At 42.6% G+C, this 16,887-nt stretch overlaps 3 protein-coding genes across 3 annotated transcripts; all 3 read right to left on the bottom strand.

Annotated features, from left to right (window-relative positions):
- Positions 1-10,479: 10,479 nt before the first annotated feature.
- LOC109164857 lies at positions 10,480-10,893 on the bottom strand. Its single transcript, XM_019313403.1, has one exon. The coding sequence runs from the start codon at positions 10,891-10,893 to the stop codon at positions 10,480-10,482; it is 414 nt and encodes a 137-aa protein (XP_019168948.1).
- Positions 10,894-11,583: 690 nt separating this feature from the next.
- On the bottom strand, positions 11,584-13,159 carry LOC109165825 (peroxidase 10). Its single transcript, XM_019314771.1, has 4 exons — positions 12,931-13,159; positions 12,635-12,826; positions 12,284-12,446; positions 11,584-12,211 (listed from the first exon to the last, which is right to left on the bottom strand). Exons 1-4 carry the CDS (start codon positions 13,129-13,131, stop codon positions 11,799-11,801), a joined length of 969 nt encoding a protein of 322 aa, XP_019170316.1. The 5' UTR covers positions 13,132-13,159; the 3' UTR covers positions 11,584-11,798.
- A 573-nt stretch (positions 13,160-13,732) lies between these two features.
- Positions 13,733-16,838, bottom strand: LOC109165823 (la-related protein 6C-like). The gene is made up of 10 exons (XM_019314769.1): positions 16,245-16,838; positions 15,592-15,673; positions 15,391-15,491; positions 15,231-15,302; positions 15,060-15,139; positions 14,895-14,973; positions 14,754-14,801; positions 14,594-14,662; positions 14,382-14,504; positions 13,733-14,281 (listed from the first exon to the last, which is right to left on the bottom strand). The coding sequence occupies exons 1-10, from the start codon at positions 16,632-16,634 to the stop codon at positions 14,027-14,029; spliced, it is 1,299 nt and encodes a 432-aa protein (XP_019170314.1). The 5' UTR covers positions 16,635-16,838; the 3' UTR covers positions 13,733-14,026.
- Between the last annotated feature and the right edge of the window lie 49 nt (positions 16,839-16,887).

Raw genomic sequence — 16,887 nt, forward strand, 5'->3', positions numbered from 1 at the left:
AATGGCCAAAACGAGTCAAATGTTGTCTGAAGTTGGGTTGGTAAGAATTAATTAAGAAAAATGGGAAAACAGTCCACCATTATTGTGGTGTGGTTAGTTAAGTCTTACGTTGATTATATTCTTTATGGTTTGAATGAATCAATGAATGTTAGTTAGTTCGACCGTATGGGACGGACCGGAGGAACATTTGTCACCGGAGTGATTTCCTGTCCGTCAATCATCCCTGTCGGAGTGTTGGGAGGGCCATGCATGCATATTATAGTCTCATACATTAAAATATTCGTTCTTTTAATTTTTAGGCAAAATCTTCAACTCTCCCATTGTTGAAATTGGGCAACTTTGTATTATATTTCTTGTGTGCACACACACACATACAGTGCCCCTTTATTCTAGTGTCATCCATGAGGTCATAAAAACAAAATGACACAACTAAAGGCAGCAATGTGAGGTAATTCGGATTCCATTGAAATATATGAATGAGAAAAGACAACCCAAAATGATGGAAGATGTAGATTTGATCTTTTATGTACGTATGAAAATTAGGGTATAACCAGAGAGTTGATTGCGTGACTCGCGATTTATCTCTGTAGTGGATCTAGAGACAAATCCTGTGAGTTTAGGATTAGTCCATCAAAATTGAGATGACCCTATAAACCAAAAAAAAAAAAATGCCAGTTTTACAATAGATCACTTATTTCCAACGTTTTCCCAATTCAATCGTTTAATATGATTATATTGATATATACCTCCACTCTTTTCATTTTAGGGAAGGAGGCACACAAAGAAGGTTAAATTTGTAAGTTGTTTTAGTTTGTTGGTTCATTGTTGGCTATTAATTACAAATATATATACATGTTGATAGCACACATTAAAAAAAAAAAAAAAATCAACATTTTTTTTGGATGACAAGTGAATAAGTGATACCCACAAATCAATTTTAGTTGCTCATAGTTGACTTACTCAAAATACTGGTACGCACAAGGGATCATAATCCTCACACTACTGTTGCCAAGGTTCAAACATTGATCTCTTCTCCCAAATATTACCTATTGAACCACTGAGTTAAGCCCATGTTGACATAATGATACAATATTGGGAGTATGTGAAGACTACCAAGAATGGGAACATAGTAGCCATAAATAATGTAGAAGTCAACCAACTTGCCAAAGTAAATAATATAAAGTAAATATAGTAAAAAGATAGTCAAATATGAGTTATAAAAATTCCCATCATTGCGGCAAATGTTGCGAATTGAACTGAAAACGGGTCCGCAGAGGGTGGCTGACAAAATCAAGCTTTCATACTATCATCATTTGGTTTATAGCATGTTTGATGTAATAATGACCCTTCCATTGCGTAATGCCCAAACCTATAAACCTAAACTGCTTGTAAGAATTTGCAAAATGTTGCTACGAGATTAATGACCGAGTGTGCAAAATATAATTTTTATATTAAAATGTCACAAGTTTAATTATTGTCAATATCAATTTCTCATTATGTGAATTGCAGCGTCTTGTTACACATGAACGAGGTTGAACCAATGGATGATATGATGATGGAGGAAGGAGGCTCATCAATCGAAAGGAGAAATACGAAGAATAATACATAGGCAGGTGAAAGGACGAGTTTACCCCTTCATTTAAAGTCCAATTAACTGTATTCTGTCGAAAAGGACTTCAATTGAAAATAAATTAAAAGTCAAGAGACCTAAAGTGTCTAAATTAAAAGTCGGGAACTAATTTTAAAAAATCAATATAGTTGGATGACCATTGTTGGAATTAACTCTAAATTATATGATATCCAAAATTCCAAATGATGGTAATGCAAAGAATAACCTAATTTTTTTGTGAACAATAATACAATATAAATTATGTAGCTATCATAAACCACACACATTACAGTTTCTTTGCTCCACTCCTTCTTGTATCAGCCAAACACGTCTTCAAAAGGCAATCGTTATGCGTTGGACCCGTGTCCGGCATGCTTGCTGGACACGGGTAGGCACTGTTATCTTTTTTTTTTTTTTTTTTTTTAAATTTCAGACTACTTCGTTATAGGAGTATATGTTCATAATTTTATTACTATATGTTAATAACTGTACATTCATAACTCCATAACTGTACATTCATAACTCTATAACTGTACATTCATAACTCCATAACTGTACATTCATAACTCCATAATTGTACATTCATAATTTTCGAAGCTTTATGTTCACAATTTTAGAACTCTATGTTCATAATTTTATCACTATATGTTCATAATTGTAAGTTCATAATATTAGAGCTCTTTGTTCATAATTCGATCAATAACTGTACATTCATAATTCCATACTGTAGATTCATAATCTCATAACTGTAGATTCATAACTCCATAACTGTAGATTCATAACTCTATAACTGTACATTCATAACTCCATAACTGTACATTCATAATCTTCGAAGCTCTATATTCACAATTTTAAAGCTCCATGATCATAATTTTATCACTATATATGTTCATAATTGTAAGTTCATAATGTTAGAACTCTGTGTTCATAATTTCATAATTGCATAACTGTACATTCATAACGGCATAACTGTACATTCATAACGGTATAATTATACATTCATAATCCAAAAAAAAAAAAAAAAAAAAAACGCCGTTAACGGCAAAACGCGCGCGATTTTTTTTTTTTTAAACTAAATGACGCGTTTTTTTTGAAAAACGACGTCGTTTTGGGCCCGTGCCCACAATTCATTGTGGACACGGGTCCAGGGCATAATTTGCCCTCAAAAGGGTTCCCACATCGGATTGAAAACTGCACATTATCCCGTTAATAACCAAAAATCTTGTAACGTCGTTCGCTGAGCTCTGTAACGTGAGCTTGTGACTCTAGTGAGAGCATTAAGGTGATGGGAAATTGGGCCTGTTTGGAAGGCTGGCCTTGGGTTGCGATTGACTGGGCTGCCCATTCCAAGTTGGGAGCTGGGCCAATGGTGGTTCTGAGAAGGCAGAGCTGTCTTGGCCTTTAGATCGGAGGGTATTGTGTTAGGCTGGTTTCACAGAGCAGCAAACACCTCTTCCTCTTAACGGTGGAAGGATAACAGGCTGCCCATTCCAAGTTGGGAGTTGGGCCAATGGTGGTTCTGAGAAGGCAGAGCTGTCTTGGCCTTTAGATCGGAGGGTATTGCGTTAGGCTGATTTCACAGAGCAGCGAAAACCTCTTCCTCTTGACGGTGGAAGGATTACAGCCCGGTGTGACTTGAGACCATTAGTGCTTGACAAGCTGTCCTAATTTGACTATCACCCTTTTCAAACTTCGTTCAAAATTTTCCGACTTTATCAAATTATATCCAAGATCCTATGACCCACCCCACCCATCAAGCCCATGATGATTTGTCCATTTTACTAGTTGTTCAATCCTTTATCTTTCTCTTTTGAAAACTAAGATTTTTCGACTTTGTCCAATTATATCCAAGATCTTATGAATCACCTCTCAAGTTCATGATGATGTAAATTAAGATAATTGTATACTTCTACATACAATGACTGATTGACTTCAACCCAACTCTTTAATATTCATGGTAGGAATCGGACTTCCACCATGCTGATAGAAGCAAGTTTTAAGTGAGAATTTTCATCAACTAGACTAATGCCCTGAAGGCAAATCATGAATTTTCAAAGAAATCAAAATTAATTAATTTGCAAAACTACTTAAATTCTTTGAGTAGTTTTCCAATACACACTTGAAATACGTCCTTTCTGATCCTCTCATAACAGGGAAAGATCGTCTCAATGCTCTAACTCAATATAAACCGAATTGTTTTACAATGTTATCAACCCAACTAAAGAAAAAATTAAGTGTTAATTTATTATTAAAATACTTTAAATTTGCAATATCAAAATTTTTAGTACTAATTACTCTATTGTAATATCATCTTAAATTCTTAACTAAAGATAACTAAAGAAGGGGTCTTGGGATGTGTGGTCTGGTCCCAACCTTCTTTCAAAATTAGGCAAGTGCACCAAACAATGGAATTGAAAGACAAATTATCAACACTATAAATGGAATCTTGAATTAAATTACGCCCCAAGGACACATGCCTATATTTGGTCAAGTCTTCAAGTAAATACTCATATAGTTCAGTTGAATTTCTCCTCAATAAAAAAAAAAAATGAACTAAAGAAATACTTTTGTAGAAACTTGAATTGATAACATTAATGCTAATTACACCTTTACACTCAAATTAAAGAACTATGCAAAACAATTTAGAATAATAATAATGAAATGTCACTCCAATATAATTAGGACTTGCACATATTTTCTATGGTCTCAAGAAGATTTTGTTTGAAAATAATATTAACCAAAGAATCATTTATTGATATAAATAAACATTACTTTTTAGAATGTTTTTCGTCTCAATTCCAATTTTATTTAATTGGCATGATTTGATTGAAATATTATTATTATTATTATTATTATTATTATTATTATTATTATTATTATTATTATTATTATTATTATTATTTTACACAAAATATTATTGGACTTTAGAAGTGTGGACAAAAGTTTTCTACCTATATGTAATCACAGTTGATTAGTTATTATACCACGGATCAAGGTCTACCTTGCAAGGTGAATCAGATTAAAAATACACAATTTACCTACTGAATATTTACAATTTATTTTTTACAAAATTGTGAATATTTAATATATAAATTATGTATTTTTACACTTAAGGTGGACGCTGATCCATAGAATAATTTGACAAAGTTAATAGCATGGGAAATGGGAATATTTATGATCTATCAACTCATTATGCCCCACACACGTGTGAAAAAAATATTTAAAATGCTCTCAATCTTCATACGAAAAGATAATTAAACTTATGAGTTTTAAAAAGTTACAATTAAATGTATCTTGATGCAATTTTAGATTAGTGATTAAAATATGATTGTATTTTTCACATTTAGTGGTATTCTTTTAATTTTGTCTTATGATATAATTATCTTTCATTTGTTTGTCATAATTAGTCTTTCATTTAAATTTATATTATTTTATTGTTTAGTAACAAAATATTATCATTTAATTAAAAGGGTTTACAATAAAATAAGATAAATTATATGTTAGACAAGAAACTTTAATGATGAAATTACATATTATGTATTTTTAATTTTTTATTAAATGTGTGACAGGATAATAGGGCTGGCACCCGACCCGGATCACAAATGGACATTGACTCAGCATCACATGGGAACCCAACGGGCAGAATTTCATCGGTTAGGAATTCCAACAGGTGTTACCTTTATTGTCTTTGAAGCCACCATTGATGTCACCTTTGATGAGAGAGAGTTAAAGCCTCAACGCCTCATTCATGACTCTTCATATTCTTGCCGTTAGCTCAGCTCCCCAATGATGACTCTTCATGTTGTTACCGTTAGGACCTAGCATAAATAGAACTTCCCTCAGCTGAGCAGGGGACATTGTACTTTCTATACTGAGACAAAAGCAATACAACTATCGTATTCTCTTATAGCATTGTTATATTATTATTTACCGGTAACGTTATTACCGTCATTGGTGCTTTCATTGAGAACTTCCCTCAGGCTACAACACTACTCTTTTTCTCTTTCAACAGCAAGCCTGAAAGAATGGCGTCCCGCAGCTCCCACGGTTCTCGCAACGTGAACAATGGCAATGCCTCAGGTGACCTCCGGGACCAACTCACCAACAATCGCGGAGGGGACCTCCAAGAACAGCTCAACAACGGGAGGTCCGGGGACCTTCGAGACCAACTCAACAATGGAGGGGTAAACCAAGCCGTGAACGGGAGGCCCGGGGACCTTCGAGACCAACTCAACAATGGGGGGGTGAACCAAGCCGTGAACCTCCAGGCGACCGCCGATATCATTCAGCAAGCAGTGACGGCGGTGCTAAATCAGGTGGCGGTGGGACTGCAAGGCCAAGTGCCCACGCCGCGGCCCCAGCAAATAGGGGTAGAGGCCCAAAGAAGTGGACCGGCCAGACGACAACCAGGCCCTTCCCAATCTGCGCCAGAACGATTGGGACAGAGGGCGCCCGTGCGGCAAAGATTAGGATCACGGGCCGAGGGGTCCTCTACCAGAGGCCCTCGCCAACACGAGACAAGCCGAGAGATCACCCACAGAGGAGGTGGGCGAGTCTCGGGAGCCGACCCCACGCCGACACGTTGATGAGTCGGCCCTACGTCGACACTTGGAGGAGCGACGCGTCGATGAGCCGGCTCTGCGTCAGCACTCGGCGGAGAAGCGACACGCTGATGAGCGGGTCCCACACCGACACTTGGATGGACGGAACGTCGAGGAACCCGCTCCGCGTCGACACTCAGATAGACAGCACGTCGATGAACTAGCTCCACGCCGACACATGGAGGAGCGGCAGCCGGCCCCGCGTCGGCACCCTGACGAGTCGGCCCTGGTCGAGAGGCTGCAGAGAAGAATAGAGGAGTTAGCAAGAAGGGTGGAGGCACGGGAGCAGTCGCCGGAACCTGAGGTACGGATGGCAGCACCATTCTCCCCTAGCATCATGGACGTACCTTTGCCGAGGGACTTTAGGTTGCCCGCCATCAAGGAGTACACGGGGGCCACTGACCCACGTGTCCACATGACGAGGTACAAGGCTGCTATGGTAATGATCGGGGCAGGGGACGCCATCATGTGCCGAGCGTTCTTGTCCACACTGGATGGAGCGGCCCAAGACTGGTTCAACACCATCCCAGATGGGTCGATCCAAAACTTTGGGGAGTTATCCAAGAGCTTCCTAACATACTTCTCTGGTAGCATACATCGCAAGAAACCCTTCTCTCACCTCTGTGTAGTGAAGCAAGATAGAGGCGAGAGCCTCAAAGACTTCCTGATCAAATGGAAAAAGGAAGTCAATAATGTCTACGACTTCGACTCCAAGGCGGCGATCCCGATATTTATCCATGCCTTAAGATCAGGGTATTTCCACAAGCAGCTGAACGCTCACCACCCCCGCTCTTACGAAGATCTGATGAGGACGGCTAGCCGCTATGCCGAAGCAGAGGACGTCGACAGGAAGAAGAAGGATGAAGAGGATGGTAGGAAAGATGGGAAGCCTGGGGAAGCTGGTCCGCCCAGCCAGGCACCACTCTCGAACCACCCGACCGCAGGGAAAGGCCGAGACCACGAACGGCCTCGCCTGGTCTCCTTGCATAATTTGACTCCTCTTACCCATCCCGTCAGTGTCATTCTAAAGCAAGCTGAAGAGATGGGAATGGTAGAATTCCCCGAGGAGTGCATGAAGGTCTCCCCAAAGGCAGACCAAACAAAGTACTGCAGGTTTCATAGGCATGCCGGACACGATACGGATGAGTGTCACGTTTTGAAGAGACAAATAGAAGACCTCATCCAGCAGGGCTACTTCCGACATTTCGTCAAGCGATCCAAGCAGCAGCAACAGCCGCAACACAATCCACCAAAAAATGTCTGGAGGAATGAGGATGGCACCGAGCCGTCCACCTCAAACGCCAAAAAAAGAGACCACGACCAAATATCTGAGCAGAGTGATAGCGAGAAAGAAACCGAGGTGGCGCCCAGACGACAAAAGAAGCACACCATACACTTTATCTATGGTGGACCTGCAGGGGGTGACACGCCCGCGGAAAGAAAGAAGTGGAGCCGGCGGCTATACGTGGGAGAAGTGGCGAGTCTTCCCAGAGAAAAGAAATAGAGACAGGAGGCTATCACCTTCTCTGATGATGACCTCCCAGAGGGCCCGTTACCCCATCGTGACGCCCTGGTAATTGAGATGGACGTCAATGATGTCATTATCCGCCGCATCTTAGTCGACACGGGAAGCTCATTCAATGTGATGTATTACGATGCCTTCACCAAGTTAGGGATACTTAGGAACCAGCTCAAAGAAGTACGTACCCCACTCTCTGGATTTACGGGTGATTCAGTGGAGACGGAGGGGTCAGTGGTCTTACCAGTGGAGATATGCACGAGCCCTAACATTCGCAAACTTGACTTGGAATTCATCGTGGTAAGACTCACTGGCGCGCACAACATCATATTGGGGAGACTGGCACTGGAGAACCTCAAGGCCATTGTGTCGGTGGAACACTTGTGTATGAAGTTCCCCACTCCGAGCGGGATAGGGGTCGTCAGAGGAGACCAGCGAGCGGCACGCAGTTGTTACGTTAAAGCATGCAAAAAGATTGGCAGAAATGATCTATAAGTCCACACCATCTGTAAGGATGATCGATCGGGTATGGAGCTAGGAACATTTGATTAAGTATTTTCCTTAATATTCTAGTAGTCGTTTGGAACTGGTGTTTGGAAATCGCGGTCCGCCCGCTTTGCATTCTAAAATCTTTTGGAATAATATCTCGTGCTTGTGGTCCGCCCATGTTGTTTCAAAAAAAAAAAAAAAAAAAAAAATGGCTGAGGGCGCGCCTCAGCCAAGGCCGAGGCACACGCCTCGGCCGCCTCGGCCACAGGCCAAGGTCGCGCCTCGGCTGATCGTGGCTGAGGCCGCGCCTCGGCCACAGGCCAAGGTCGCGCCTCGGCCACAGGCCGAGGCCGCACATCGGCCCCGAAAAAAAAAAAAAAAAAAAAACGATCGGACGAGGCTACGCCTCGGCCGCGATCAGCCGAAGCGCACGCCTTGGCCACAATCGGTCGAGGCCACGCCTCGGCCACGATCGGTCGAGGCGACGCCTCGGCCACGATCGGTCGAGGCGACGCCTCAGCCACGATCGGTCGAGGCGACGCCTCAGCCACGATCAGCCGAGGCGCACGCCTCGGCCACGGTCGGTCGAGGCGACGCCTCAGTATCGGTCGGTCGAGGCGACGCCTCGACCACGATTGGTTGAGGCGACGCCTCGGCCACGATCAGTCGAGGGGTTGGCCGAGGCGCCCGCATTGGCCAACGCCGAAGTCCGTCTCGAAAAAAAAAAAAAAAAAAAAAAAAAAAAACGATTGGACGAGGCTACGCCTCGGCCGCGATCAGCCGAAGCGCACGCCTTGGCCACAATCGTGGCCTCGACCACGATCGGTCGAGGCGACGCCTCGGCGACGATCTGTCGAGGCGACGCCTCAGCCACGATCGGTCGAGGCGACGCCTCAGCCATGGTCAGCCGAGGCGCACGCCTCGGCCATGGTCGGTCGAGGCGACGCCTCGGCCACGATCGGTCGAGGCGACGCCTCGGCCACGATCGGTCGAGGCGACGCCTCGGCCACGATCGGTCGAGGCGACGCCTCGGCCACGGTCGGTCAAGGCGACGCCTCGGCCACGGTCAGCCGAGGCGCACGCCTCGGCCACGATTGGTCGAGGTGACGCCTCGGCCAACGCCGAAGTCCGTCTCGGCAAAAAAAAAAAAAAAAAAAAAAAAAAAACACGATCGGTCGAGGCGACGCCTCGGCCACGGTCAGCCGAGGCGCACGCCTCGGCCACGATTGGTCGAGGCGACGCCTCGGCCACGATAAGTCGAGGCGACGCCTCGGCCACAATAAGTCGAGGCGACGCCTCGGCCACGCTCGGTTGAGGCGACGCCTCGGCCGGAGGCACGCACCTCGGCCAGCCTAAGCCGCAGCCCGTCTCGGCGAGCATAAAAAAAAAAAATTCATGTGTGATTTGGAAAATAAAATCACATACTCGGGATCAATCGGGATTCCGCACGATATCAAGCAAATTCGGCTTTACTCCCAAGTCAACTCAATCATATCCGTTGCCTCAGGAGTAGGGGGGACTGGTGACAGGATAATAGGGCTGGCACCCGACCCGGATCACAAATGGGCATTGACTCAGCATCACATGGGAACCCAACGGGGAGAATTTCAACGGTTAGGAATTCCAACATGTGTCACCTTTATTGTCTTTGAAGCCACCATTGATGCCACCTTTGATGAGAGAGAGTTAAAGCCTCAACGCCTCATTCATGACTCTTCATATTCTTGCCGTTAGCTCAGCTCCCCAATGATGACTCTTCATGTTGTTACCGTTAGGACCTAGCATAAATAGAACTTCCCTCAGCTGAGCAGGGGACATTGTACTTTCTATACTGAGACAAAAGCAATACAACTATCGTATTCTCTTATAGCATTGTTATATTATTATTTACCGGTAACGTTATTACCGTCAATGTGAAATACAAAATTTTAGATAAATGACTAATTGTGACAAGCAAATGAATATTAAGAATGTAATAAAATAACTTGCACGAGTTTAGCTTACTGATTTAGTAAGCAAGAACAGTCAAAGGTTCAAACGTCGCGACTGTGCGACATAAAATAAAATCAAAAGCCTAAATTAAATGCCATAATGTTATGATAGTGGAGGGGTGGAATTTGCTCTTAAATAAAATATCCAATCAAGAAATAAGAAAGAAATTAATAAACCAAAAAAAAAAAAAAAAAACATTTCAGAGGTGGTGAGAACTGAGAAGTTGACAAAGAGGTGGCCATGGAAATGTGAATTAACAACTTCAAGACTCAGCTTTTCCGTGTGGATTCCGCACTCTCTTGATTACCCACATCTTCTTCTTCCTTCGTCTCCTGGGGCGCCGCTTCTTGCTCCGACGCCGGCAAAGGGCCGCCGGAGCCACCGTTCTCCGCCGCCGCTGCAGCCACCGGTCGCTCTGGCAGCTCGATCATCAGGCCATTAACGCACGACCCACATTTCGTCTCAAACCAGCTCTCAAAGGCGTAGTGACCGCGACCCATGATGCTCCCGCCGGAGCACAACCTGCCGATTATCACAGCTACGGCGCCCAGAACAACTATCACCGCCAGAACTCCGATCACGGCGCCGACCGACCCATGAGCCGGGCGATCCATGTAAGCTTGCTGGCCTGTCACCATTGCCGGCGTTTGCTGCAGAGGGTTCATCAACGGCGAATTGGACATTCTGAACGATAACTTCCCGAAAGTTTTGATTTTTGCAAGCTTTTTGGAATCTTAATGGGGTATCAGATTCTGGGTCTAACTCAGATTCTCTTCTTCTGGGCTCTAAACTGAACCAACCATGAAAATTCCCTGCAGTTTGGCGTCTCAGCAGAGCGGGAAAACACCGTGAGAGGTTAGGGAAGATGGAAGAAATGGCTGCAAATGGGAAAGGTGAGAGAGAAAAGGAGCATTCTTAAAGCGTTGGTTCTATCAAGAATGTTGTCATTATTAATCATCATTTTGTCGTGCAAATCTTCGATACACCAGCACGAATAGCTCAGTTGGTTCTTATGCATTAAATTGTAAATTGACAGATAGTTCATTTGATTTATAAGTTGTAAATTGTAGATTTATATCCGCATAGACAGTTCAGTTAGTTTTTGTGTGATAATTTACAGACAGTTCAGTTGATTTATGGGTTGTAAATTATGCATGGACTTATATCTGCACAGACAGCTCAGTTAGTTTCTGTGTGATAAATTAAGTCTGAACAACTATAGTGTGAGAATTGCGTCTAATGTAACGGACAGCTTTCCACCTAACGAACTGTTAAGTGACCGTGATTAGTCTTTTGTGGGCAAAAATTTATCTGAAAGTGAAATGGGGTACAGAAGTCTGGCCCCATGTAATTCAATGACTTTCAATTACATCACCATCTGAATGCTAGTTGTTTATCCAGTACTAAATGCAAGACAGACAACATTGTATGTCACTGTAACAATGCAAAAGTGTCATGTTGCCGACTAGGATAGGTAACAGAAATTAAAACATCCTTTTTTGTCAACAGTGTTTTAACTTATACCACAAACAGCACCACTGGTTTATGTTACAGATAGCAAAAGAAGCTGTTTTAAAGAACCATAACCTTAATTCACAGACCCACATATCTTTCTAATCTGTCCATTATCTTTTCCAGTAAGCACCCCAAGGTTGCCTAGCTTCACCATTGATGTAGCAAAGTCCATGTAAAAGCGATATGGATACGCGCTGTAATACTTAACCATATCAGCAGTCTGGGGATTGGCCATTAGAGCTTGATCGGACTCGAGAAGGCCCGTGTTGTTCACGAGATTGGTGTAATACGAGTTGTCGAATCTATACGTGGATTGGTAATCCAAAGGAGCGAGCTTGGTGTTCGATCCATCCACATTCGGGCAGGTTGTCTGCAAGTTTGACAGGAACGAGGATTCGAGTGTAGGGTCGGGTTTGCCAGAGCCTTGGTAGTTGAACAGCCTCCTCTTGAAGGTGAAACACTGGGCAAAACCAACACTGTGTGCTCCTAAACCACACAACAACATTAATCCTAGGAAACTGTAACATGTGACAAGTTCATTAAGGTAAATTTGGGTACCTGACAGAACAACCATGTCCTTCAGATCAAGACCCTGGGCTGAAAATTTGGCAGTGATGTCTTTGAGACTCTCGAAAGGCGATGGCAGCTGTTTCGTTGCTTCCTCGCTGGCAGTTAGTCCGTCTCGCCTCCCTAACAACACCCGCCAATATGGTCCTCCTGACTGTACAAAAACCCGAGAAATGAATCAGTTAATTAATCAACTGTCAATACCTTGTTGTCTGATGACATCACTGTCGCTTTCCAGGTCTCAGGTTTGAGTCCCATCCCAATTGGAACCAGGGACCGACCAGGAACATGAACAACGAAAATTAAGGTTTTTGTTTAGGAAAATTATAGTTTTTGATGTACCATGCCAACAGCATAACTAGCTGCAAGTGTTAGTATGTCAGTGCAAGAAACAGTTGAGGGACAAGCTTTCTCCACATCGGCTTTTATGCTGTCAATAACCTCAAAACCTCGGGCTGAGTTTCGGTTTGGTAAGCCATTCTTCTCCCCCTTGAAACCTTTCGTGTCATCCAGGAGCACAGAGCCATCACAGCCCTGCAGAAAAACCAAAATCACAAAATGTATATATATATATATATATATATATATATATATTCCAGATTGCAAGCATTATGGTTCTTGGAGGTGACAGAATTTACATTAACGAAACAATCATGAAAGTGCAGGCGAATCAGAGATGCAGCCATTCTCGAGTCGTTTCTGATGGCTGACCAAACGCCCCACCGGACTATCATGTCCAAGTTCGGGCATGACTGGTCATAGAAAAGGTAATCAAGTTGGGATTCAGCCATGGGAGCTGCCAGGAATCCCAGAAAGACGACGAGGCTGATTGCCACCATAACTTATGATTTATGAATCAAGAAAGAAGCTTTGGACTCGAGTTTTAATGCAAAAAACTTGGGCATTAAAGCAGCATTTTATACACTAACAATTCAAGGTTTCAGTGCTGTGGTGGAGCTTATACAGTGGGAATGCCACTATGCATGTGAGAGACAATACAAATTACCATAAACTTTAAAAAGATTAGTGAAGGATCCAGTCATTATCCACTTAAAACTTTCTTTAATTTTCTTCCATGCTAATCAGACCAAATAAAAATGCAGGCAGTTTGCTCGAAAGTCAAAAACCGAGCAAGTGGGAGCTGAGTAGCATGCACCCTCCCATTTCAAATGACCACTAAACCGAGTTCTGATTGTTGAGCATATAACCATTAATGTGCAATCCAACTATCAGCTTAGACTTTTAGTTGAGATGGAACACATGCTTCAATTTGGTATCAGAGCCAGACATAAAAATATTTCATATCACACGTGCTCAGATGAGTCCTTTTTGTAGTGAATTTTGTACTGAGTGGAGAAACATCATATTCAAGTACAGAATTAATTATTTCCATGACAAAGCAAGCACCACACCGGGCGTTATATCATTAACATTAAAATAGAGAAACAAAAACATATTATTGAAGAGAAATCCTAAATTTGAATAATTAGAACAGTAAGATGAGTAATATATAGAACAATGAAACAAAAGCTAGGCGATATATCAGCAGCCACGAGCTTTTGTTGGTTTCTGAGACCTAATGTGAATACTACATTTCTAATACTATACATTTGAATGATTCTGTGATACTAAAAAAATGGCGAGAAACGCCATTATTATCTGCAAACATACACACACGCTATACCTTCTAGGCTAAGCGGGATTGGATCGAGCAAAGTTGAACGGTGCATAAGATCAGACGATGCATGATAAGCTGGACGGAGCAGATGCCCCGAGTGGCTTTCCCCGTCCCATTGTGAAGCCTCGGGTTCCATCTGGCATTCTTGGCACCTTCACAATCGGCTTAGCGGGTCCCTCAGATTGGACATGGCAGTTAGGCTGTGGCGAGGCAGAAAGTAGGCCACGGGCACTGTAACTCAAGCTTTGCTGCCTGAGTTTCACTCGGGCTTTTCCCCATCCCTTCTTTGATGCACTCGAGCTCTCTTCAGCCTAGTCATTATCAGTCCAATATAATCTTCGGTTTCTGATAGCTAATGTACTATAAAACATCTGTAATATAATGTTTGTTTCACTTCAAATGATGTCTTACAATATTGTTAGTGTCATTAGCTGGCTCTGCAGGTTGAATAGGTTGCGGGGTATCTTCTGATAGCTCATCGTCGTCTAAATAGCCATCAAAATCCGATTTCCTGTTCTTTAAAACAGACTTTGGCTGCATATTTCCATAGATAAACGAAATGAAAATGAAGCAATAGGAGGGGGGAAATTAAGTGCAGATCGAGATCAAGGAGGATAGCGTACTGAGCGCCTAAGTAACATCTTTACTCTTAACCCCTTTCGCCAATTCTTTTCGTCATTCAACCTCTCCACCTAGCCAAATCACAAGAACAAGAAAATCTTCCAACACGAAAAAGATGTCAAAAAAAACAAAGAAATTTAGTGTTTGGAGGAATTAGCTTACAGCTTTCTCGGCTATTTCAGGACTCTCAAACTCTATCAAAGCGTGGAGCTTGAAAGAATGAAAGGAAGCAAAAAAAGATGTTAAAATTTTCGCCTCAAGAGCCAATCACAATTCAAGTATATATAACCCATCTTTCATTACCTTATTGCTAATGAAATGTTCTCCCTTTGAAGCAGAAGAATTGGAATCTTGGGGATGGCATACTCTGATGGTTTTCACACTGCAAATGCGTATCTTTAACTAAAGATCAGACAGGATAACCGCAACTGAATTCAATGAAAAAAGGAAAAAAGGCAAAAACTTAACCTTCCAACCACATTGAATATCTTCTCAATGTTATGATGGGAGTGATCATCAGGCAAATTCTCAGCCACAACAGTACGGGACTTCAAGAAAGAAGAAAAGCGTTTTAAGCACACAATAGGCCGGGAAGTAAAGAGACCATTTTTACAAGGAGAAATGCCAAGATTCATTCACCTGCAGCTCCTCTTTGTCCTTATCAGTGAAGGGTTGTTTTCGTTTAACCTTCTTGCCATCATTGCTCACAGTCTTCCGAAAAATCCACATTTCAAGACACAAATTTGATCAAAATTAGGATCTAAGTATGGGAAAATACACTCAGGGTTGCTGCACTAACCAGCTTTGATGAGGACCGGAGCGCTTGAGCAAGCACTTGCATAGGTTTATTACTAAGAAGAGACTTGATCTTCTTGGTAGAGGCGACAGAAGTTATAGGAACTGTTGTAATACAAACATATATCATTATAATCATAGGATCATCATTAAAACATGAGTATAACAGGAAAAAATGTAGTAAATTTCAGGCCATGATCCACACCATAGCCCTCAGGATCCTTGCTCATTTGTTTGGCCAAGTTCTCGTTGGCAAGCAAGCTCATGTCACTTAGCTGGTACTCCACCTATACATACAAGCAACACTGTCCTATCATCACAAAAATTCAACAATGCCACATATATTTGTTTTTTAGTGACGAGGGAAACTGTAATCACTATTCAAGAGTATACATTAAGTAAACCAGCCCCTTCTAGACCCCGTCTTGTGATCCTAGTTAGACTGTGCATTGGGTTTCCGGAAAAACCCCGCCTTGTAACCCTAGTCAGATTGTGCATTGGGTAAACCTCACCTTGTGACCCGACAAAGAACCACAAGGAGGTAAACTAGTCTAGATTGTCTATAGCTGACTGGCTTAAATCAAGAAGGTCAATAGGCCGGCAAAGGACCATAAGTAGGTAAACTAGCCTAGGTTGTCTAAGAACGCCAATAGGCTTCTCCTGTCAAAGAACTATAAAAAGGTGAACCAGCAAGAAGACCAATTGACGTACTGCCCCACCAAAAATCGAACTTGTAAACTTGTGGTTACAACTCACAAGTCAACGGCCTCACTAAGTTGGCTAGAGTATCCCAACAATGCCATAATTTACAATGATATACTGCAAGATGTGAACATAGAGGGATTTGAAGAGGACAACCTGTTTGATGATCTTTAGCCTGACTTCTTCAGGGAGTTCCTCCTTCCGGTCCTGAGGCAAGACAACATTTTTATTGTCGAAAAAGGGGAATGAATCTTGATCACCAACATAAATCCAATCTTGGTACTGCGAATATGGGTAGTAATATCCCGAAACTGGGATTTGGGTAAACGTTCTAGGAACGAATTCTGGAGCATGGACGTTTAATTTGAAACAACCGCCACCGCCGCCACCGCCAACGCCGCCGGCGCTGCTGCTTGTGCTGCCAATACTGACACTACTACCGCCCATTTTCTTCTTGCCCTGATCATTTCCTCTCACGCTTTCCATTTCCTGAGCATTCTTAGTGCAGGAAACCACCTCTTTCTCAGGTCTCTTCATTTGCGCCATGGCATGCTTTTTTTAAGGTAAAGTTTGATTTAAAATCTGTTTCTCCTTTGGAGATTTGTTAATGATGTTTTTGGTTGAATGTGGGTTTGGTTTCATTGAACAGGGTGTCGCTCTCGCAGGATGCCTGTGTTGAGAAGAGAATGTCGTTTATCGGTTGAGCGGAGAAGTTGGTTTTTTGTGAATCTCCTCTCCTCCAGTTTAGTAACTGTCATTTGGATAGTTGAAAGAGAACAGAAAATTGAATCCGCACAAT

This window comes from Ipomoea nil, unplaced genomic scaffold (genome assembly GCF_001879475.1).
Source record: "Ipomoea nil cultivar Tokyo-kokei standard unplaced genomic scaffold, Asagao_1.1 scaffold3069, whole genome shotgun sequence".
Classification (NCBI taxonomy): domain Eukaryota; kingdom Viridiplantae; phylum Streptophyta; class Magnoliopsida; order Solanales; family Convolvulaceae; genus Ipomoea; species Ipomoea nil.

Coding starts and splice junctions, on each gene's coding strand:
- LOC109164857 (XM_019313403.1), bottom strand. CDS start 10,893: ATGTCCAATTCGCCGTTGATGAACCCTCTGCAGCAAACGCCGGCAATG.
- LOC109165825 (XM_019314771.1), bottom strand. CDS start 13,131: ATGGTGGCAATCAGCCTCGTCGTCTTTCTGGGATTCCTGGCAGCTCCC. Junction 12,447..12,634: donor CTAGTTATGCTGTTGGCATG/GTACATCAAAAA, acceptor GTTTTTGTACAG/TCAGGAGGACCATATTGGCG. Junction 12,212..12,283: donor GGACATGGTTGTTCTGTCAG/GTACCCAAATTT, acceptor TGTGTGGTTTAG/GAGCACACAGTGTTGGTTTT.
- LOC109165823 (XM_019314769.1), bottom strand. CDS start 16,634: ATGGCGCAAATGAAGAGACCTGAGAAAGAGGTGGTTTCCTGCACTAAG. Junction 15,140..15,230: donor AGGACAAAGAGGAGCTGCAG/GTGAATGAATCT, acceptor TCTTTCTTGAAG/TCCCGTACTGTTGTGGCTGA. Junction 14,282..14,381: donor CTAATGACACTAACAATATT/GTAAGACATCAT, acceptor GATAATGACTAG/GCTGAAGAGAGCTCGAGTGC.